Genomic DNA, 25180 nt, shown 5'->3' with positions numbered 1-25180 from the left:
CTAGGATGAAGGGGCAGGCTGCTGCATGGTGAGCTGCCTCATTAAACAAGGTAGATGGAATGGAAGAGACCAGGGTTTGAGTCCCAGTTCTGACATAAGCCTTTTGACCTTAGGAAAGTCATTTCCCTCATTTGTCTCATCTCTAAAATGAGAATGATCTCTAAGGCCACTTCTAACTCTCATATTCCATGATTCCATTTTAAAATTGAGATCTATAAAAGAGACATATTGAGAAGGATGTAGACTTTACCAAAAAATGTTATGTGCTCCACAAACTCATTTACTTTGGTTTTCATTTAAATAGTTAGCTCCAGTAGTACACATAAGGAAAGATTAGAATTATTGCACTTTTTGAGAAGTATATTTTTGCATAAAGCACATTGGGAAAATATCTAAGAAGGTAAATATTGAAAACAGAGGACCTATGATTGCACTAGAAATGTAGCCAATTTCTGATTATTCAGGAGTTGGTACCGGGTGCTTTATACAGGCCTCTTATTTGTCCTTTTAAGTAGGCAGGTAAACAGAGAAACTTCATTTGTAACTCCTGTGTCACATATTAGTCATATAACAGTACTGACCTGTTAGGATTTATCTGAACCATTCATAGCAACCCAAATATTACAGCTTCTTCTATGCACACTGATTATATCTATCACTTGGGCTAACCAAGATTCAGTCTGCTGTCTATTTTACTCTAAGTAACCAGGACCAGGCTTTAGAATCTACTCTCCTGAATTCTGGTCCTGTTCTGTGTTTAGGGATGATATGAAGATGTCTGTTTCTCAGCCACCAAATTAGATTTGACTCCAGTCAGTTCTGACTGAAAGACTACAGTCACCTCTCAATTATGTGCACTAAGAGAACGCCAGTGTGGTTAATATGCCTGGGGCTTCCCTCCTAGCTATAGCAAAGCTCCAGAGACAGAGAGATTAAACAGTGGGAGATGTAGGAGTGCTATGATGTATCTGGGAAGAGTATATGGCTGGGTCACGAACTCAGATGTTTTCTTCTGCTCCTTTTCTGGTCCAGTCTCCTCTCCCTGCCATTTTGTAGATAAGGAAACTGAGGCCTACTTTCTAACAGGCCACTTTTTATTTGCTTATTTTTCAGTCAATTCTTGATAGACAAAAAAACAACAACAACAACAGAAAGAAAAAACCCAGTGAACACAGGGGGAGGTTACAACTGCCACAGTCAGAGGAAAGTTAAATGGAAGTTTCTGCCTTTTCTTCCCATGCCCGTTCCAATCAGTTGACTGGCATTTTGCTGGAACTGCTCAGAGAACCGTAGGATTTTATAACTGGCCAGGACTTTAAAGATGATCTAGTTTAATTCTCTCAGTTTTACAAGTAAGGAAACTGAGATTGAGAGAAGTTAAATAACTTGCCTGAGGTGGCACAATGATTAACGGCAGGCCTGAGATGAGAACCTATGGCTCTTGACTGCCTGTCTTTCCTGTTATGCCATGGGGATCAGAGAAGGCATAACACTTGGGATCTCTGTCATGTAGCACAGTAAGGTGAGAACTGCAGGAAAAGGGGACTGATTAAGTGATAATGAGAGGAAAGGACCTCCAGCATGTGACATGGAATCTATAACGCATTGAGATGTTGAGAGATGGCTAGATTTAATTTTCTTGTTTTATTCCTGTCTCACAAAGTTCATATCCAGTTGTTAGCATTAATGAACATTCTTTAAGAATCAGAAGATTGAGAAATTCTAGTGTGCACATTAGTGGGGAGGGGAAAGGTTTGCCTTCAGTCCTGTTCTTTTAATAAATGCTCTTCAAGGCAATCAGAGACCCCTTTCAGAAACGACATAGTCTTTATAAGATGACCTCATTGACCAACCTTCTAAAATGTCGAATTTATATCTCCGGGTTTTTTAATTAACTCTTTGATAACTTAAAACCTCAAGCATTGCAGATTTCCATAGCCATTATTTAAAAGGCTTCGGGTTTCCTTACTTAATTTTCCCTTTGTGCCATTACCACAAAGGGTTCAGAAAAGAATTTCTGAATAGCCAGGTTTCTGAAGTTGTGATGTCAATGAAAGAAGTATTGTCGTCCATGTGCCTAAAATGCAAGATGGGGTGTTTTGTATTGAAGGTGTTTGCCGGAAATCTCTCTGTTACTTTCTGAGCCTCACAGTCCCAGTCACATCTGATTTTGCAAAGTTCTTTAAGGAAACTCCCGATGCCATTGTAGTTGTGCCAGTGACTCATTAGGGACACTCTTCTGAGTCAGTTTCAGAGCAGATAGCAGCATGGGGTTTGAACACAGTTGGGGCCTTGAGATGGTGTGTTTCAGCTGAGGTACAAATTGGAGAACTCAATCATTCATGCCCATTAACGCTACTGGTTTAGCTTTTACCTGAGTGGCCTAGCCAAATTGCATTTCCCATATAGTAATTCGATTTCCCCTTTTCAAAATTGCCTGGTGAGGAGTGTCAATTGGTGGAGGCGCTCCTTATTTTCTCTCTGAAACTTGTTAGAGTGGTGTTACTGGGGAAAAGTGGCTTCTGTGTTTCAATCCAGAATTGGCTTTATCTCTGTGACAGGTGAGTAAAGCCCTATATGTTTAGTCTTTGAAGTGTTCTGGGAATCTGCAAGAGAAAAATGCTATTAAAATGTAAATTTTCAATTATTAGTGTTAATATTGAATTTCTCTCAAATTGAGATTCAAAGGTATTATTTGACCTGGTTCAGTCTGGCTTAATCAAATCCATGTTTTGAGGCCTAAAATTCATTTCAGCTTTATTAAAAAGAAGGCTATAGATCTGACGAGTCATCTCTGTAATAGAGGTAGTGACTATTTTGGAGAATTGGAGCTAATTCAAGAGTTTAATTCAAAAGCTCATCATGAAAACAAAGAAAAAAGTCCTGTCACATGGCCTGCTCCCAAGAGTAATCTCTTCTTCAGGTCTTCTTTGTTTGCTTTTGTTAAATGTTCATGGCCTCCAGAGTGAGTTATTTGGATTTGCTGACATCAAGTTAAAAAGCAGAAGAGATTAGCTTTGCAAACACTGCAAGCCTACGTCTGCATGACAACTTCATGTTAGGACCACTTGCTGGACACAAAACCACTGGGCTTCGGTTTGGTTTGGTCTTTACGTAATGTTCCCAAATGCCAGTCTTGGAATTTCAAATTCATTTTTAGCAAATTGCTTGCTGTGTTCCAGACACTAGCTAGTGCCAGGATTGCAAAGACAAACAAAGCAGTTCCGGCCCTCAGTGAGCTTATTTTCTACTGGAAGGATGCAACATGGACACAGATAAGTATAACTAGGGATAAAGAATGAAAGGGGCAAAGGTCTGACCCAGACAAAATGCTCCAAGACTGTTGGAGTAGGCTGTGAGCACTAATAGCTGGGGGATATATTGATTAGTGCCTAAATAATGTTGTTATTGTCTAAATATATCTATACATACATATGTATATCCCATGGAATTTACAACTACGGAATTCAAGAAAATGATTTCTAGAGAAGATATTTATCTAATAGTCATTATAAAGTTTGGCAGTTGAAAACCATTTAGCTGAATATGACCCCAAACTTACAAATCTTATATGTTTAATAGTAAGATTTCAGGGCCTCACTTCAGATCACATCATGGTCCTTGTGACCCTGCCTCAGTGGTTTACTGGCCATTGGTCCAGAGTTCCTAATGGCCTAGCTGAGCTGAGGTGGGTGGGGGGGAAGGATAGGTGGCAAAGAAGGGGAAGGAAAGGTCAAGAGAATTGTGCCCACGTGTTTCATGCCTGGAAGGAGCCGTAGGAAAGTATCTTGTGCTTTTTGGCAGCTAGTGTTGCCACACGGAGGTTTTATAAACTTAATTTTAAGAAGTGTTTTGAAATGTTGCCCCAAACCACATGTACTTCCAGAGTTGGCCTCCAAAAAATGACCCTTCGATCAATGAATTTCCCCCAGGACTGGCAGCGTGACAACCTGCAAAGCTTGGATCAGAGGCTTAAATGGCTCTTTCTTGCTAACTCTTGAAATAAAATTTCATTTCTCCTGTTAAAATAAATATGGATTTGGTACTATGTTGCTTATTAATTTAGATTTACATAGGGTACTCTGAAAACACCCCTCTTACTGTTGGGAATTCCTGAGTGATGGAGTGATCCTTATCAAAGGCACAGTGGGGTTATTACCTCATCAAAAATCCTGTGGGTGTTTGTGGCTCCTCTCATGCTAGACCCATAGAGTACTTTCCCCAGCCATGTTATGGGACAAATCTTGCTGAAGCCATGACCAACATGAACATAAGCTTTCTCCTAGAGAAAACACAGCTGTTACTCTTTGACATGGAAGTTTGAGATCTAGAGTTTAACAGTCTTTTTCAGAGGATGCTCTAATGACTCTAGCCATTGAAGATTATCACTGTTTTAGTTTCCCCAGAGGATTAATTAGCCTGTTATTGGCATTAGGTATAAATGGCAAGAGATAATGCTCAGTGAAACCCAGATTGATAGGGTCTTCTATTATCTTTCTCTGGCAGGCTTCCATTTGTCACTGTGACAGAATACGGGGTCCTGAAAAACAAAATTGTTCAACTCTGCCTGCAGTTAACGTCTATTGTACAACAGGTAAGTACTGGTTTAGCAGGTACTAAGCATGAGTTATTCTTATTTTGGGTACCAAGGCTTATTTATTGTTCCTTTGCAGTGTTTCTCATGCCCATACTTCTTTTTCTATTTGTACTAATGTCACCTTAGTTCAGGCCTCATTACCTTTCACCCGGACCACTGCAATGTTATCATTCAGTAGTTTTTCAGTCATATCTGACTCTTCATGACCCCATATGGGGTTTTCTTGGCAAAGATAGTGGAGCGATTTGTCATTTCCTTTTTCAGTGCATTAAGGCAAATGGAGATTGAGTGATTTTGCCCAAGGTCACAAGCTAGTGAGTGTCTGAGGCTGGCTTTGAGCTTAGGTCTTCCTAGCTCCAGGCCCAGTGCTCTATCCACTGCAGCACCACCTAGCTGCCAGACTATTGCAGTAGCCTCTTTGTTTGCCTATTTCCAACTTCTTCCCCTCCAAACAATCCTTCCCATTGCTACCAGTTTAAAACACTGATTTATGCACAAGACCTTTGCTCAAGTGCCGTCATTGATTCTCCATTTTCTGCAGATTAAAAAACCACATGTTCATAGCCCTGTACCATAGGGCCCCTACCTAGCCCTCTAGCCTTATCTCTCCTTCTTTTCTCAGAAGCTCCTTCTACTCTAGCTGACCTCTTCTCTTTATTGTTCCTCAAACATTTGATTCACATTCTCGCCTCAGAATCTTTGCTCGCATCATCCTTCAATTTATCTATGTCCAGTTCTTCCTTCAGGGCCTAGCTTAAGACTCATGTTCTCTCTTAAGCCTTCCCCAACCATACCAGCCCTCAATGACTGTTCCCTTCTCTAAACTCTAGCCACACTTACTTTTTGTGTCATTCATTTGATATTTAGCTGATGCTACCTTCTACTGTTATTTGTATCTTTGATTTTTTTTGATTCTGTCTCAGCCACATTTTGAGCTCCTTAAAGGTAGAGACTTTGTCTCATATCTTTATGTTTCTGTGATATGGAACAGCTTAGGAATTTGATAAAGGTTTATTAAAGATGGAATTCACAAAGATACTCCATGACAGTGATGTCAAACTCAAGTAGAAACAGGAGCCACTAACCCATACATAAGGAATCTTGCAGGCCACATTTTGACTTAGAAAACCACATATTAACATTATCTGTGTTGTATTATATTTTTATTTATCGTGTTAAGTATTTCCCAATTACATTTTAGTCTGGTTTGGACCGTACATGGAAGTGTTGTCAGCCACATGTGGCCTGTGGATTGTATGTTTTATACCTCTGCTTTCAGAACATTGCACTCTTACGACAGTTATTATATCTGTTAATATGCTACTTCTTATATAAGAAAATAAACCTTATTCCACTTGTGGGAATTCTGCTGCTTCTCTCAAAAAACAGAGGAGCCCTTCTTTTTGGATCCATGAATGATTTGATAACTATATATATCATATTTCTTTTTTTAATTCATAATTTATTTTTAACATTCTTTTCTTTTTGAATTTTGAGTTCAAGATTCTCCCCTTTCCTCCCACTTCTCCTTCACCTCCCAACTCTCCTCTACCCACTGAGAAGGTAAACTATGTGATATCAATTATGTATGTGAAATCATGCAAAACATTTCCATATTAGCCATATCACAAAAAAAAGAAAAAAAAAGAAAGCAAGAAAATTATATTTCAATTTGTGCTTAGAGTTCATTAGTTCTCTCTCTGGAGGTGGATAACATTTTTCTCATCATTAATCCTTTGGAATTGTCTTGGATCACTGTGTTGATCAGTAGCTATGTCTTTCATAGTTGATCATCATTATAACATTGCTGTTATTGTGCATAATGAACTCCCAGTTCTTCTCACTTCACTTTGCACCAGTTCATATAGTACTTGCCATATTTTTCCTGAAACCACCCCCCTCATCATTTCCTATAGCACAATAGTAATAATATGCCCTAACTTGTTCAGCCATTCCCCAACCAATGAGTATCTCTTCAATTTCCAATTCTTTGGCACCACAAAAAGTGCTGCTAGAAATATTTTTGTAAATATAGATCCTTTTCCTTTCTCTGTGATCTCTTTGGGATATAGATCTAGCAGTGGTATTGCTAGAGGATATGCACAGTTTTATAGCCCTTTTAGGGATAGATATAGATATAGATATAGATATAGATATAGATATAGATATAGATATAGATATAGATACAGATATAGATATAGATATAGATATAGATATAGATATAGATATAGATATAGATATAGATATAGATATAGATAGATAGATATGTATGCACAGAGAGAGAGAGAGAGAGAGAGAGAGAGAGAGAGAGAGAGAGATTATTCTCCAGAATGGTTGGACTGGTTCACTACTCCACCAGTAATTCATTAGTGTACTTATTTTCCCTCATGTTTTACAGCATTTGTTATTTCTGATAGGTTCATGAGGTGGTACATCAGAGTTGTTTTAACTTTTCTTTCTCTAGTCAGTGGTGATTTAGAGCATTTTTTTCATATGACTAAGGATAGCTTTGATTTCTTCTGAAAACTACCTGTTCTTATCCCCTGACTATATATCATTTGGGGAAGGGTCTTCATTTTTATAACTTTGACTCAGTTCTCTATATATTTGAGAAATGAGGTCTTTATCAGAGAAACTTGCTATAAATTTTTTTTGATTATTACTTCATTGTCTATGGTACCTTTTAGCAAAATGTTGTTTCCCTGATTATCTCTTTTATTAGGTCTATTTTTGCTTTTGATTTGTTGAGATCATGATTGCTACTCCTGCCTTTTTTACTTCAGCTGAAGCATAATAAATTCTGCTCCAGCCCTTTATTGTAATTCTCTGTTTGTCTTTCTGTTTCAAGTATGTCTCTTGTAAACAATATGTTGTTGGGTTCTGGTTTCCAATCTATTCTGATATCTGTATCCATTTTATGGGTGAGCTCATCCCATTCACATTTACAGTTATGATTACTGTGTATTCCTTCCATCCTGTTTTTCTGTTTGTCCTCTCTCTCTCTCTCTCCTGTCTCTCCCTCAGAAGTCTGTTTTGCATCTGACCACTGCCTCTCTTAATCTGTCCTCCATTTATCATTCACTCCCCCATATACTTTACCCTCTTCCTATTTCCTTATTGGGTAAGGTAGATTACTATACCCAACTGAGTGTGAATATATAGTCTTCCCTCTTTGAACCAACTAATAAGAGTGAGGTTCTCTTTCTGAGCAGTTGTCCAACCCCCTTTCTGTCTCTGGATTGAGAGCTCCTGAAGCTGCTACTATTGTTGCATGTGCCTCCAAGGCCCACCACTGGTGCTCTTGCCAAATCTGGGCCTTTGCCTACCTTGGTGTTATAGCCCTCTCCTTCAGACATCTTAAGTTTTCTTTTTTGGCTCTGTCACTCCAAAATTTTATTTGAGGCGTTATTTTAAAGGGTTTTTTTGAGGGAAATTTTGGGAGAAATTGGGTGGGTCTTGGCCTATACTCTGTCATCTTCTACAATAATCCTTGTATTTCTTTAATATCACCATTCCATCTAGCACAGTGCTAGGCACCCAGGGGATGAAAGAAGAATGGAGGTTTCAAGGAGTTAGGGGTGAGAAGCTGTGGTGGACAGGGGCCTCTTATTGATATAAATCCCTACAGACACTTGTCAGTCCTGGTTAGCTTTCTACCCATTACCCATGTTCTTTTCTTTCCAAAGCCCCAGTGCTTGGTCTGATCATGTCACTCCCCTGCTCCAAAAACTTGCCTCCTTTCATTTCCCTGTCCACCAGCCCCCCATTCATTGCCTTCATCTGTGATTGGCCTCGTCCCCTATTCCCATGCAGATGAGAACACAGCATCACATCTTTTCCTTCTTCCTCCTGGCCCTGCAGAAACATGGGGTCCTTTTGTAGCTTTCTAATGAAGTTTCCTTAATGGAGCTAAAAAGACTCTTCCTATGTTCCCAACCCCTTACCTTTTTTCATTTATATCCTGTAGGGAGAGATAAAAGTTCACATAGGTGCCATTGGTGGCATTTGGGACACACAAAGGATTAAACTGATGTGACTCATTTCTCTTTTCTGAGGAAGGCACAGATTCACTGGGGTGCAGAGAAGTAAAGACCTCTGGCTGGGAGGTGAGAAAATAGAACAAGGGATGGTGTTGCTGATAACAAGATTGGAGTCATAGCCATAGGGGTTTACTCTTTCCTTCTCCTTTGCCTCTGTGAAACTCTTCTTTGGCCTAGTGCTGAGGGGCAGTAAGAAGTGAGACTGGAGTTGGAGGAGGAGGGATTCATCAGAGGCAGCAACAGGACCCCCAGTATCAAATGGAAAGGAGAAGTCTACTCAGTGGGGGCTATTAGAGGTTTATGACTATATGTGGGATGTGCTTATGTTATTTAGAGATTGCTGGTATATCATTTTTACTTGCCTGACTTAGCTCCTCCTTCCTTGATCTTTTCATCTGAACACAACTGTGGGAAAGAAATTATGGAGGCATTTTGGTCCTGATCTGCCATCACCATCATTGATCTTAGAGATTCTCATCCCAATTTACTAATGATCACTGACTCATCCAGAGTTATACAGCAATCAATGGCAAAGTTAATTGGAATCTCTATTTGGTAACATTGCTGTTAGCTGGTACCACTTAAAAAGAAGACAGCTTTAAGTGAATCTGCAGGTGGCATGAGTACATTGGAAAATTGGATCCCTCTTGTTCTTACAAGGTTTTTGAATGGTAGTCTTTGTGTTTAGGGTATCCCTTTTTTGAGTTTCAGGTTTGGGGGCTCAACCATCTTTAGTAAGGATAGGGAAGACCTCTTTTTCTTGCTGCAAAATTTTCAGTAAACTTAGCTGGCAACAGTCTTGTGACCATAGCCCAGGGAAAGGAGGAAGGAAATAGAGAAAAGGAAAAAAGGAGATGAGGGGATTTAATTGAATAGTGAGTTGCAGAGTGAGGGATGACTAGCTCTTTCCACTCCAGCTCCTTATTTAAGTTAACTCATTGTCTGCCCCAGCAAGGACAAACACATTAGAAGACTCCTTGCTGGCCAGGTAATTGCTTTTGCTATTTCAGGGCAGGAGGAAAACAACAGGCGGTGGAGGGGGGGAGGGGAGGAAGGAAGAGAGTTGTACAGGGAAAACATTTTTCATAACTTTCTTCTCAAAATGAGTACAAAGTGTGTGTGTGTGTGTGTGTGTGTGTTTTGTTGGGGAAGGTAAGTAAAAACAACATACTTTTTCAAGGAACTCATAGTATAGACTGTAAAATTGTATTGGTCATTTGGTCATAGGAGATAAAATCTATTCCCCTAGAATTTATCTTTAAAGTCTTCAAAACTGTTCCCATTACTACTGGACTTATTACTCTGATCACTTTAGTTAACTGTTTGAAGGAATGGGCCCCAACTCCTTTTCTTGGTTTATCCATCTATGATAAACCCAATCAGAAGCTTTCTCATGGTCACCCTTTCATCTCACTCTATAGACATCAGCCTTCTGGGCCATATATACTGCATAGGTCTTGGAACAAGCGTACCCCCACCTTGTAACACTGTATCAGTTCATACCAACTGTTGAGCAACCATAGCATGCTAACCAGGCACTATATAGGAATGCAGAAGAAACTGAAGACACGCTACCCCTGATCTTGAGGGACCTGTGATGTATCATGCCATTCTTTTTCCTCCTCAACATTTTTCTGGACCACTGTTTCAAGACACTTATGCCTCTTTGGTTTTACCATTCATCAGTGTGATCTAAGCCTGAAATAAAATGGCTTTTCTGTCTAAAGTTTTTTAAAGCATTCAAATAAATGGCCTTAAGTGCTGCTAGCCAAACTGACTTGATTGAATACTTTTTGTGTCACCTAGGGGGAGGAAGTAGAATGAAATTAAGAGAGATGAAGACAATTTGACCCCAAAGTGCTCACAAAAATTACTCTTTTGTCCCATATTTTTGGCCTCTTGAGGATACCTTTCTGTTCTCTTCCATTACCTAACCTCATTGCTCTTTTGTAGCAAGCCTGTACTTTTAATGGAAAACCTCTCAGTGTCATCAATCTTGACTTCATTTAGTTGGACAAATAATTCATTAGAAAATACAAATGGAAATATATCACTATTTCTTCCATTAAAAACTTTGGTCTTCGCATATGAGTTATATTTTAACTTTTTGACCCAGTTTTAGGGTCTACACTTGTGATTTTACATATGTAGGAAATGTGTGAGTGCAAACTCTTACAGACTGGCAACTTGCTTGTAACTTAGTCTTCGAGAGTTGCCTGGGATGTTAGAAAGTTGAAAGGTTAAGAAGTATTAAGATCTCAATTTTGCAAATGAGAAAATTGAGGCTTATAGACTTGCTTAAGGTCACTGAGCTAATAAACTGCAGGTCCAGGATGCCAGGCCAGATCTTCTGAGTCCAAATCACTAGACTTTCCAGTGTCTCACTCACAGACCCTCATTCTTGAAAATTCATTCAGTCTACTAAGGGGTTTTTTGTAGTTACATGAAATTTCTTTGTGCTTTGAAGCTGAAATATTTGTGAACTCAGAATGAGACTCAAAGGAGTGGATTTATTTACTATGCACAAATTAAAGAAATATCTGAAATGATTCACTGATTATTATTCCTGTCATCTGTGGAGCCCTAATGTTCAAAGTGACATAGACGCCAAGCCACTTGACTGTGGAAGGCAAGGGTATGCTCCCAGAACACAATGGGTAGCTTCATTTTTTGCATTTGCTGGTGTCATCTGACCACTGACTTGGACAAAGGGTAATTATTAACAGCTTGGTATAGTCCAAGGTTGACTCCAACAGAAGCCTAGAATATGTGTCCTCACCCCATCAGTGTTGGCTAGTAGCTCAGTGACTCTGGCGAGCAAATGATAGAGGTAGTGATAAGAGACTGGCCATGGATAGAAATCAAGTCTCTATCCTGTCTGATTCCATGAATACATCTTTGTGTAGCATCTTAAAACAGAGATATTATGTAGCTTATAGGAGATCTGAAGGAGCTCTATATTGTTACCAGCAAGTGAGCCAGTGTAAAGCCCCCAGCCAGCTGAACAGCACAGGGGGCGGGAACTAAGCTCAGGGTGAACTCTGCCTATTCACAAGAGAGAAGGTCATGCCACATTCCAAAAAATTCAAGCAAACCTATATGGCATGCACAGACTACATAGGATGTAGAAAAGGCGCTGTGTTCAACAGGAGACAAGGGCTGCAACAATTTTCTTGAATCATCTTGAAGGCCTTTGCTGCTGTCTAAGGCATGGCACAATGAGTTTGCTAGGCATCCAACACCACGTGGAAGACCTCACAGAGAAGAGGATTTCAGATCTACAGCCAGGTCATCTGAGCCAGATGACCTCAAAGCTCATCTGGTCCAATCTCCCCTTTTCACAGATGGTGTGTGTCTTATGTGGAACCAAGGCAGGATAGCTGTGGGAGCTTAGTTGAGCAACACAAACCCTAGCTGGTACACAGGGAAGGGTACCCCAGTGCTTTGGGAGGTATGCAGGTTGGGTTGGCTGAGCAGGCTGTGAGCCTCATGGGAGCCTTGACTTTGGATGAATGCTTTTCTCTAGTGCTCTTGAAATGTGTTTGATGCTTTCTGTGTTTATTAGGCCTCCCTTCCTTCTCCTACTTCTCCACCCGTTAAAATATAGGGTAGCCTTTTCAGTCAGGAGATATACCCGAAGATATGTCAACGTGCCTAGAAATGTCTGTTACTTACTTCAAAACAATAGTTCTGATTTTTCTCTAAAACTCTTGAATTTATTTAGAAACATTAAATTTGCATCCCAATGAATTCCACTGAATAAATAAAATATGAGACGGATGGTGGTTTTTCAGGCTGCTTCATCGGAGCTCTGGAAAGTCACCTGCAGGAAATGTTCCAGGGGATATTGCTCTATATATCACATACTCGAAGGGAGAGAAGAGCTAAGTGCACCTGGCTTCTGTTAACACTCGTGCTCTGCGATTTATTGTGCTTCCAAGTCACCTCTGGGAGCAAAGGGAAAGAGGGAGGGAGGGAGAGAGAGAGAGACACACACACACACACAGAGAGAGAGAGAGAGAGAGAGAGAGAGAGAGAGAGAGAGAGAGAGAGAGAGAGAGAGAGAGAGAGAGAGAGAGAGACAGACTTACTGCTATTTCATTATAAGCCTTCTTCAGGGCTCATCATTTTAATCTTGGTGTGGTAAATACTGTGTCATCCTTTCATGTATCATATTCCATTCAGCTGTTAACTTTTACATCTAGTTCTTCAATTAAAATAATCACACTTAATATGCCCTTCATTGCATTGAGGGGACACCATCAAGGTTCAAAGTGTCTTTTAAGTCTTTGTTGCTACTTAGAGGTTTTTTCCAGGATAACTTAGGTGGCAGAAAGAGCATTGACTTTTCCCCCTTCCAATCATTTAAACAATTCCCTTTTGTTCTTTTAATAGAGGAGTTTTCTATGTTGAATTTAAATGAAGGAACAAGTACCCATGTATTCTTGAATCCACTCTTTAGGGAATATAAAAATAGAGGTTCCTAAGAGTTCCTAACTTCATGTTTTCAGGAAATATGGGAACTGAAAAGGGTTAGTGTTTTGAACCACAAGATGTAAATCATTTGTAGCAAGAGTTTATGCCAGAAACACTTGCAGGTATTAGATTTGAACATTTCTTTGGGGAGGGGGGGAAATCAAAAAATCAAATTTGTACCAGAATATATGGCTAAGTGGTGGATGTCCCAGTAGATCAGAGTAGGGCTCTCTAAATTGTGTGAAGGAAGAACAGTTGCCCACAGAGTCTCATGGGAAACTGAGCCAAGCTGAAGAATAATGAGATAGAACACACCAACAGACATCGCACCAGAGCTTGAAAGGGGATTATACTTTCAAGCCAATTGAGTGGGAAACACCTTGGAAGCATTTTCATTTGGTGTTGGGAGTCCTTAGGAAAGTTTTGAAGCTGTTGGAGTTACTACTCCATATAGGTAGATGAGAAAAAAGTCTAGCACCTTAGAGTTTACATAGCAATATATCCATATATTCATACCATCTATCTATCTTCATATATTCACACACACATATATAGAGTGTGTCTCCAAAAGTCTTAATGCAGTGTTAAGCTTTATACAGTAAGGCTGGACATTTTGAGGAAGAAAGGTGTTGGACAGAAGACACACAGTATTCTGCAGCTATTGGAGAGTAATGAGGCCAAGAATAGTATGGCATCTGAATGGGAAGGTCTTCTGGCAGATGCCAAATGCAATGTTGATGGTGGTACTCTTTAATCTGTATCTTCTACCAAAACAATTCTACCAAATAAATGTATAACTTGTTTGAACAGCGCAGTTAAAGCTTCTTTATTTCCAGGGCTCCCAGGTGCTCTCCTGACCAAGTACTAGTCACACCCGGGTCTCCGTGGCTTCCTGGATTATGTTCCTTTGGGCTTGGCTGGTTATGGATTAATAGTCTCTCTATCAGTCCATTTCTACCAAGGATTTGCTTATTTTACATTTTGGCTTTCTTGGGAAAGGGCCAGCCAGAGGGAAGATTATCAAGTAGGTGGTCAGCTTGTTGTTTGAAACCCTCAGTCCTTCTGTGAAGAGTTGATGTTAATAGATTCTTGCTTATCATCTAGGTTACGCATGCAAATGGAAGGCAAGGCTTTTGGAAACTGTTTTAACCCAAATATGAGGATTACATATGTTCTAAGTTACAGATATGGTGGCTCTTTGAGGGACATGGAGCCTAGTGGCACCCCCCAAGACATACTATGTAGGTTGCTACATTGATCCATACTATACTTAGCCTTAGGGTTTTACATGACCTTCCCTTACATACCACTACCTACTTCAGTGTTATAAGAATTTAATTGGTCTGATGATTTTAGGTGAGGAACTCTATCACTTTGGTATTTGTATTCTCTACATTTGCATATCACCTGTTACAAAGTAGGTACTTAATAAATGCTTACTTGCTTGGTTGATTAGAGGAAAAATATATCTTACTTTATGGATCAGATGTATTCCTGAAAAGTTGGCCCTTAAGTGAATTTCTGTAAAATAAAATTATATTTTTTCTATTTATTTCCATCTGAAATGGATGGTGGCTTGCTATGAATAAACCTTTGAGACTAAAGATGTAGTAAAAATTATATTTACTAATGTAGCAAATCTTCTGTCTCCCCGCTAGACCTCCATTAGACAACAATTTATTAAGTACTTACTATGTTCAACATACTATCTATAAGTGAAAAATTATATTTTTTTTGAATAGTAAAGCACTCAAAACAATGAACAAAATATAAATACTGTGCCAAAATGTTTACTTTTCTAAGAAATTGGGTTTCTGAATGACAAGGAAGGGAAGGGGCTATGTTCTGTGTATGACTTAGCCCTTTAAATTCAGTCTATTGATTTCTTGCCTATCCTAAAGCACATGTTCTCTTTTAACACTTCAAGCTTTTAGCTCTTCTGTCTAAAGGGTTTTTTTTAATGTGATATCTGTTAATTGTCTCTTAGTAGCTTTATTTGCGCTGTTCAAGTGTTTAATATCCTTGGCAAGTTCTTTATGTTACCTTCTGCACAGTGGGGTAGCAGATGATGATAGAAAGACCATTAGCATGTTTTATAATTTTCATTGGTGGAAATTTATGTTTGGTGTGTCTCCATTAAGAAAGATACACCTCACTTTAAGCAGTGTGAAAAATTTCTTCCAAGTCTTCCATGGATTTTCATAATGTCTTCAGCCATATCTAGGGAATGGCAAAAATTTAGAAGAGACCTTTAGACCACTTTGCAAATGCCTAAAGAACTGGTAGTGGCCAAGAAAAACATTATATATTCAAACATTAGCTCTACCAAGCAATTTATTAAAAGTCTGTGACATGTTTGTGTAATGTTCTGAAGCTTGCCATCAAAAGGATACATGTTGTCCCTATCTATATTGGGATCTTAATACTCTGAAACTTAGAAATGCATTTATAAAATCATCATAAATTTCCCAGAGAACAGCAACTCAGTAAGCAATTGCTCTATTAATCAAAGACTCGTTTGGAATTATAAGATGACAGCAACTTTTTAAATCTGCCAACTGAATTCTCAAAGCTAACCTCCTTGGACAAAGAATTCCATGGAGACCATTTGAGATGGACATTTGCCACAGAACTTTTGCCACATAGCAGCATTATAAGATGGTAGTGGGCAATTATTTTGTAAAATTGGACACATTTAGGCTGGATTTGACAGCGATAAGATGTCCTCTTAAATGTAATGTTGAGAGTAAGTAACTGTTGTTTTCAGTATTTAGAAACATCATGAAATGTTCAGGCATTAATGGTAGACTTAGGTATCAAATTCAAGACTGTAGATACCAGTGCCCATGCTTAGGTTTCTAAACTTTTGGAAGTAAGGACTTTGATCTGGAGTAGTTGTTAGTGCCCTTTAACTGGGTGAAAACTATTGGGTGCATTTTGAGTTTGTTAATTATTTGATCTCAGTGAGGCCAAGTGCCACCTGGGGTGATGGTCCTCTAATCTTTGTTTCTTGATTGTCTCACCTAACCTGCTTAGGGCTATATGAAGACCAGACTGGCAGGGAGTGAAGTAACAGTTATTCAGTGAATTTAGGCTCAGCCTTACTGATCTGACTTTGTGGAATTATTTGCCAGGGCCTTATCCTTACCAAACATTCAAGCTGAGGAAGGGCATAAAAGTCCAGATCCAGCATATTCCTGGCTATTTGTCTCTAGTAATCGGGGATGTATATTCAATGGTACCATTTGAGGGGCACTAGAAGTCTTCCTGTCTTTGCAACTTGTAGAGCTTAAAAAAGAAGGGACACATGAACGAGCATGTTTAAAGTTTAGATTTTTTTAATCTCAGGAAATTGGGTGTGAGGGCACAATTTTGAAAATGGGGGTTGCCACTTAATAGTGCAATGGACTAACCCCACTTCCTCTTCTGCAGCCCCTCCTCTTTTAGACTCCCCAATCCTCACTTACTGAAATCATATGTCTTTTCCATTTCCAATCTGGCAAAAGTTTTTAATCCAGCAAGAAAAACCTCCGGAGAGTCATTTCCTGTAGGTATCAATCTGTCTGTCACTGTGATCCATGTGGAGGTTAGAATCGTTTTTCACTTTATAAGACCTAGCTCACAGAGGAAACAGCAATAATTAAGTGCTAAAGAAGAGCCCTGGGAGATGTGGGGCTAAAAGAGGAGCAGAGAGGAACTCATTTAACAAAGTAAAGGGAAGAATGGCCAGTGCAGGGCTTAGTGACAGCCGTTCCAAAAATATCCACAGAACCACAGACAAACAAGAAGGGTCTTGGTAAGACCTAGCTAGAGGACGCCAAGTCCCCTTAAAGGAGGTGCAAGAGGTAAGGAAAAGCTGATCGAGATCTTCAGTTTTCCAAGTCTCAGTCATCCGAGACCCAGAGGAGTACACTGAGAATGCACTGATAGCTTAGAGAGCTTGAGAGAAAATGTCGATGGCAACGGAAGGACCACCACCTTCCCTACTACCTCTGCTGAGTCACAAAGATTGAGAATATGAGAACACTTAGATAAGCCAGCCATCTGTCAGGGAACCTTCTATATAAAAATTGCACGACCAATGCGGAATAGATCTTTGTTTCTCAGAGGGCACACTAGTGAGGGGCCTGATTTTAGGTCTAGTTGGGCAATCATTTCCAGTTTTAAACCATTACTGTTTAATTAACATTGTCAATTCTTAGTCTCCTTACTTAGGGAGAGCAGCATAAGTAATCCTAAGCAGCAGTTAAATGGAGTCATTTTTCTTTGGCTTTGGCATGTATTCTATTATATTCCTCCCAAAAGTTTACTTACCTTTGAATGAATATATATATGTGTGTGTGTGTGTGTGTGTGTGTGTGTGTGTGTGTGTGTGTGTATAGATAAAGATATAGATTGCTGAGGCTGATATTGACATTAATGTACATTTCCTGATCCTACTCGCATGAAGATATGAGGAACATGGCTTGAAAGTATGTATAGTAGTAGGCCAAAACCGACCTGGATTAAAAACTTGATCTGGTTATCCCATGCAGTAGCTAATCTGTGTGTGAATAAGTGAATGCTGACAGGTTTTCTCATTTTCATTTTTAAGAGCTCTAGTGAATAAAAAGGTGTTGATGTCTGACACAGGCCCAAGGCCTACAAAATTGACTCTGTTTTTATCCCCCAACTTCCCTTGGGCCCCTATAATGTGTTCACATACCTGTGTGAATATAAACACCTGTGAGAATTCCACTGCTAGGATTCCACTATTTGAATCCAACATGCTGGGCAAATTCCCCGAATGACAGCATAGGACTAACCCATGTGACGTAACCCATGAGGCTGAGGTCACATTCTAGTTGCCAATGACCCCCTTCTTTTCTAGCAAAATTGTGCTTTTGTGAGCTGATACCCAAAGTCTAGCTAGCTTGTATAGATTATGGTACAAAGTATTTTTTAAATTTTCATTTATTTTTTATTTTTACTGCTATCTTGTTTTTACATGACCTTCATGTGCAAATATATCCTTCTCCCTCACCTTTCCAGCAAGCTATCTTCTGTAAAAAAATTAAAAGAGAAAAAAAAACAGTCTAGCAAAACTGACCAGCCAAGTCCGAGAGCTATGATATGCAGTGTTCTATACCTGTAGTCTTCAGGCTCTGCCAAGAAGGAAGGAAAGTATTTTCTCATTCCTTCTTTAAGCTTGGTCACTGTAATTATACAATGGTTAGTCTTTCAAAATAAGTTTTATTGATAACTTTTGTTTATGTATCATCTATATTTCTGACTTTATCCTTCCCCTAGCCCCTCTGAGATATCTGATCCATATAAGGAAGAATTTTAAAAAGAAGGGGAAAAAAGCTCATCAAAACTAACCAAGCTATCAAAAAAAAGTCTGACATTCTGTGCAATGTTGAACATAAATGGTCCCTCCTCTCCCACTTATGCAAAGAAGTAGACAGAAAGATATATTCTTTTTTTCCCCCCTCCGTTGTAAAGTTTAATCATTATAATTTTGCAGTTTTGATTATTTTTTTGTTCTTTCTGTTGTTGTAACCTTTGTATATTGTTTTCCTGGTTCTGCTTATTTCGTTTTGCATCAGTTCATAAATCTTCCCTTGCTTCTTTGTATTTATCATATTTCATTGTTTCTTACAGTACAGGAACATTCCAATACTTTCCTGTTCCGCCACTTGCTTAGCTTTTCCCTAGTTGATGGGCGTTTGTTTCCTTTGTTTCTAGTTCTTTGTTATTATAAAAAGTGCTACTATAAATATTTTGGTGTATTTGGGCCTTTCTATCTTAAACCTTTTCCTTTCTTACTCCCTCCATTTTCTGCCACTCCCTGAGACTTCACTCCATCCTGATGGATGACATGACATCTGACTGGCTAGCCTTTCTGGTACTGGTTATATTTTTCACTCATATTGGTAGTGATTTACTAGTAGTTATGGAAGTCAGACTACTCTTTGCTCCCTGTTGCTACTTCCAAACTCTCCCTCTATCACCATCAATCAGCAAGCATCATCTACTCCTTTGTGGTTTATGCTATTCAAAATTATCACCCAATGTAAATCCTGGTGGCCCTTCTCCATTGACTGCAAAAACACTCTTCTTTCTTCCTCAGTGAGGTCAGGGCTAGGCTCATTGTATTTTTCTCCACCCCAACTCCTGCCCTTATACTAGGGGACTTCAACATCCCTTTTTAAGTGTCCTCACTTACCCTAACCAGTTCCACAATTTACTTCCTATACTCTTACTCATCTACACACAGAGAACTCTGAATTTCTTTTTTCTGATCATAACCTTTTACCATTACATCATTCCCTATGACTTATGAACCCTAACTCTGTTCTTCATCTTCATCATGATCTCCATTCCTTATACTCTTTTTATTCTTTCCTAGACTCTGTACTATCTACACTCTACTCCCTTCCCTATCTTGACCCCTTGGTGAACTGGTTCAACTCCATACCATCCTGTACATTTGAATCCCTTTGCTCCCTTGTCCCGTCACCAATCAGGACTTTCCAAGCCCCAACCTTGGATTGTTGTTGTTCAGTCATTTCAGTCATGCATGAGTCTTCATGACTGCATTTGGGGTTTTTTGACAAAGATACTGGAGTGATTTGCCATCTCCTTCTCTAGCTCATTTCACAGATGAGGAAACTGAGACAAACAGTTAAATGACTTGCCCAGGGTCACACAGCTATGAGGCCAGATTTTGAACTCAAGAAGACAGTTCTTCCTAACTTCAGGCATGACACTCTATCCACTGTGTCACCTAGCTGCCCCAACCTTGGATTACTCTTAGGCTGTATTTGTAAAGTGTTTAGCACAGTGCCTAGCACATAATAGGTGCTTTATAAATCCTAGCTATTATTATTAATATTACCTGTCTCCTTTCTTATTCCTCACTGAGGATGGAGAAAATCACAAAACAGTGCTGACTACAAATTTTTATTATGTCATCTTAACTGGGCCCTCATTACATCAAGACAAACATTCTGTTCCCCCATAATTTGTCCCATATCCCAGTTTTTACTGCGATTGTTCCAAACCTTTTTATCCTTCTTCAAACCTTCTCATGTAAGGAGTTCACCTTACATTTCACCTGAAAAATTGAGGTCATTTGCCAAAAATTTCGCTTCCAAAACCTCCCTTTTCTCCCTTCATTCCCCTCTTATGTCACTTAGACATTTTCCTCTGATATCTTCTCCTTCACCTGTCTCATTTAAAGAGATGGATCTTCTCCTTGCTAAGGTCAACCCTCTACATGCATCCTTGATCTCATTCCCTCCTATCTTTCCAGCAGATTGCACCCTTTATTATGCCTTCTCTCCGTTATCTTCAGTGTCTCCTTATCTGCTGGCACCTTCCCTGCTACTGACATTCTTATGTTTCCCCCAGCTTTAAAAAACCCTCACTTGACACAAGCATTTTCACTGGCTATAACAAGTTGCCTTCAGTTCCTCTCCTATCACTCTTCTAAACCCTCTGCAATCAAAACTACTCTCTTCAAGGTTACCAGTGATGTCTTAATTGCCAAATCTAATGGTGTTTTGTCAATCATCATCCATCATGATATCTCTGCAGCCTTGACCCTGTTGATCATCCTATTATCCTGGATATTCTCTTCTCTCTAGATTTTTATGATGTTACTCTTTCCCAGTTTTCCTCCTACCAATCTGATTTTTCCTCCTCAGTCTCCTTTGCTGGATCTTCATCCAGGTCATGCTCACTAACTGTGAGTATCCCCCAAGGCTCTGTCCAGAACCTACTTCTCATTTCCCTCTAAGCTTTCTTGCTTGATAATCTCATTATTCTCATAGGTTCAATTAGCTCTATGGAGATTGTTCCCAGATCTCTCCTGAATTCATATCACCAACTGTCTTTTGGACATCTCATATTAAATGCCCCAGAGGCATCTCAAACTCAACATGTCTAAAACAGAACTCATTTATTTTACCTTCTGACCTTCCCTATTATTTTTGAGGCAGCCCCATCCTCCTGGTCATCCAGGCCTATACAACATCTTTTATAAATCCTCTTCTCTGTGTTCAAGCAGCTACCACCTTTGAAAAGTTTCACCTGGATTATTACAATAGCCTTCTAGCTGGTCTCTCTGATGTAAATCTGTCCTCACTGTAATCTAGGTTCCTCTCAACTGCCAAAATAATCTTCCTTAAAAAAGCATGAGTCTGAACATGCCTTCCTCCTGCCACCATCAATTCAAAAAACTTTGGTGGCTCCCTATTACCCCCAGGATCAAATACAAAGTCCTCTGGCATTTAAAGCTCTTCACAACCTGGACCCTAGTCTATTTGCGCTTTACTCCCCTCCATGCACTCCACACTGGCCTGCTTATCATTTCTTCCACACAACATTCTTGCTCCAATCTCATTGCCTTTGTACTGGCTCCCTACAATGCTGTGTCACTTCACGCCTACCTCCTAGCTTCCTTCAAGACTAAGCACACATGCCACCCTCTGTAAGAGGATTGTACTAGGCTATCCCTTCTCATCTCCCCACTTAGTTTCTTCCCTCTGAGATTACCTTCTATATATATAATATGTATCTTGTACATACATAGTTATTCTCCTGTTGTATTCCCCATTAGAATATAAGCTTCTTTTTGCCCTTCTTTGTATACTTAGTGCTTAGCACAGTGCCTAGAACATAGTAAATGCTTGATAAATGCTTGTTGACCGATTATGTTTTTATAAACCTAGCAATGGGATGTCTGGGTCAAAGGATAGAGACATTTCAATCACTTTCTTAGCAAAATTCTAAGTTGATCTCCAGAACAGTTGGACATATTCACAGCTCTACAAATATTTTATCAGCCCCTCCAACGTTGATTATTCCTATCTTTGCAAATTTTCTTATATGAAGTGAAACCTCAGGGTTCTTTTGATTTGCATTTCTCTTATAATTAGTGATTTTTTTTTTAACAATCTCATGTGGGTATTAATAGTTTGCAGTTATTTTTTTGCAGAAATGTTTGCTCATTTTCTTTGATTTCTTATCCATTTTGGAATGGCTCTTGCTTTTTTATATTTGTGTTAGTTCCCTGCTTTTTTAGCTAGCAAAGTCCTCATCAGAAATAGTTGATGCAAAGATTTTTTCTACTTGACAGCTTTTCTTCTTATCGTAGTTGCATCGGTTTTGTCTATGCCAATTTCGTGTAACTAAAATTATCTATTTTATCTTTTGTGATCACTTTTATCCCTCATTTGATTAAGAAGTCTCCCCCTATCCATAGCCCTGGTATTCTTCTAATTGTTTTATGATATGTCCTTTAACATTCAGGTCACATCCATTTTGTACTAAATATAGCATGTGTTATAAGATATCAGTCAAAATTTAATTTCTACCAAGCTACTTCCCAGTTTATTGAGTTATTGTTTTTATGTACTAGACATTTTTAAGGGGGCCCTTTCCCCGCTAAAATATTGGAAAGGATATTTAATGACTATGAGAGGTATTACTGTGAGAATATTGGAAAGAATAGGTCACTCTCCCTTTGTCTAAGGCCATGCAACGGGAAGGGGCATTTTCCCAGGGAAAATTTTTAAGTATTGGTATGTTCTTTTGTTAAAGTCTTTAAATCATAATGTCCTATTTGAAGTTCTAGTTCTGTTTGCTGTGTTTTCCAGGGTAACATTTAATCTCTCTTTTTCTGGTTTTCTTAGGACCCTAAAGCAAAAACCATGGATTTGTGGGATAAAGACCTGTCAGAACAAGCAGATGCTGTGAGTGCAACTTTCATTTATTTTCATTGTGATCTTGAGCAAATGACTTGCCTTTTCATGCCAGATTTCTTCCATACGGGAATATGTACTACCCTTTCCTGCCTCCTTGGTCCTATTTCTACTGCTGTCATATACATGAGGTTGCCTTTTGTGGTTTGGGATGGTTCTAATTGTTAGAAGATTCTTCCTTATATTGAGACAAAAATCTACTTTCTTGTAACATCTCCGTATTTATCGTAATTCTCTCCTCTGGAGCCACACAGAATAAGTCAGACTGTAGAAAACTGACCCATCATCACCTAACACCTGCCCTACTGCAATTGTTTTCTAACTTGTATACCTGCCTCTAGCCTCTCCCCATTCAATGCACCCTCCATTGAGCTGCGAAAAGGATTTTTCTAAAGTGCAGGTCTGGCTGTGTCACCCCCTCCCCCTACTCAGTAATCTCCATTGGTTCCCTATTACCTCCACAATCAAATACAAAGTTTTCTGTTTGGCACCTAAAACTCCTCACCCACCTGGTGTCTTCCAACCTTTCTAGTCTCCTTATACTTTGTTCCTCATTCATGTATTTTACCATCCAGCTATACTGGAATATTTACAGTTCCTTGGTTATGACATTCTGTGTCCAATTTTCATGTCTTTGCACTGGTTATCCCCCATACCTGGAATGCTTTATACTTTCACCTCTACCTTTTGATTACCCTGGCTTCCTTCATATCTTATCTACTTCTTCAGAAGGCCTTTCCTCCCCTGCCCTCCTTCCTCAGCTTCCCCTTTGGGATTACCTTCCATCTACTCTCTAGGTCATGTGTGTACCAAGTTATTTAGATGTTGTCTCCCTCATGAGAATTTGAGCTCCTAAGGGGCAGGGACAACATCTTCAGTGCTTACCACAGTGCCTGGCACTACAAGCATGTGCCCCCCATAAGTTTGCTCTTTTTTAACCTAACATTCTCAAGTTCTTTTAACTGTTCTTTCTTATCACTTAAGAGTCTTATCCAGATCCCTCAGAATCCAGCAAGCCCTTGTCTGTGATACTTTCATTTGCCTGCCACTGTCTTAAAATTGGATTCCTAGGCCTGGTCAGAGTCTGCAATTGGTTTGACCAGAGCTGGTCATGGTGGGACTTTTAGTGCTCATTTTTAGGGTGCTAAATTTCTGCTAACACCCCCTACAATTGTGTTAGCTTTTTTAGTAGTTATCTTTATCCCTACTAAATAGCTGTTTTTTGCTTTTGGACAGTAAATAAATATTTTTTTAAAATATGATAGACATGTTAGATGACACTTAGAAATGACTATCTAGGTACAATTTGGTGCCTTTCTTATTAATTGTTATCAGTCATTGTTTAATCTAATCTTTATCTTCTCAATAGGCTTTAACAGATCATGTCTTTCTAACTTACCTTGAAGCTTTATCTGGGACTTATAAGCTTTCCTTGGGCTTGGATAGTGAGGTTTCATGGCAATCTGGCATCAAGACCCTCCAGGCTTCTTTCCCCAGCTGCTACCACTCCCCTCCTTCATGGCAACCAGGGGCCCTGTTTATTCTTCTTGGCTTAGATGGAAATTTAGATGCCAGATTTGCCATTCTTTGGACTCATTTCTTCTTTTCCTGAGAGTTCCAGAACAGAAAACTTACAGTCATGTAGGTATCAGCAGAATGAACCCCTGTGACTGTCTTTTGGAAATCTGAAAGTCAGAATGCTTCCCTCTCCACTTTTCCCCCTCCTCACAGGAAGGGCTAGCATTGCACTGGCATTTTAACCCCTAGCCCTTTGTGGTAGAGATGATCTTTTGAAAGAATTTGTCCAATATTCAGAAAAAAATCTTATCTTTGAGCAGAAATTCTCATCTAAAGGAGGCATTATCTATTCTAGAACACACTATCCATTTGGGAAAAATTCAGCTGCAAACAGTACTTTTCAGAGAAATCTGTCATTTTCCCACCACAAAAATCCATTAAAAATTCTTTCCATGTTCTGGCATGTGAAAATGCTTTTGAGAAGAACAAAGCTCTCTAGGAAACAAAATCATTTACACTTTGAGGAGCTTATTTATAATACTAGGTTTTGAAGGGCAGCATTTTCAAAGATTTGGGCTTCAGGCTGGAGAATTGCTTCTCTTGTGCCCTCCCCACTCTGAGTCATTCCGTACCTTATTTGCAGGGAGCAATTCCTGAATAATGGCAGCAATTCAGCATTTATGGGCAAGATATCACATCTGCAAATTTGAAGCAGCCTTTAGAAGATTTGCCCTCTAATTGCAAAAAGTGAACATTGCAAGAATCAATTCTAAAACTACCACGGCAGCAGAAAAGCCCTA

At 39.3% G+C, this 25180-nt stretch overlaps 1 protein-coding gene across 1 annotated transcript in view; it reads left to right on the top strand.

Moving 5' to 3' along the window:
* Positions 1-25180, top strand: part of LOC110193009 (connector enhancer of kinase suppressor of ras 2-like) — a 556515-nt gene that overhangs the window by 222195 nt on the left and 309140 nt on the right. The window contains exons 4-5 of the mRNA XM_078147936.1: positions 4507-4594; positions 22794-22853. Of these exons, the coding sequence (XP_078004062.1) occupies positions 4507-4594; positions 22794-22853 (148 nt within the window). The remainder of the gene's footprint in view (positions 1-4506; positions 4595-22793; positions 22854-25180) is intronic.

The sequence above is a fragment of the Phascolarctos cinereus genome, unplaced genomic scaffold (genome assembly GCF_003287225.1).
Source record: "Phascolarctos cinereus isolate Bilbo 61053 unplaced genomic scaffold, phaCin_HiC Scaffold_8;HRSCAF=390, whole genome shotgun sequence".
NCBI classification, from domain to species: Eukaryota; Metazoa; Chordata; class Mammalia; order Diprotodontia; family Phascolarctidae; genus Phascolarctos; species Phascolarctos cinereus.
This window is presented reverse-complemented; position numbering and strand designations above follow the sequence as displayed.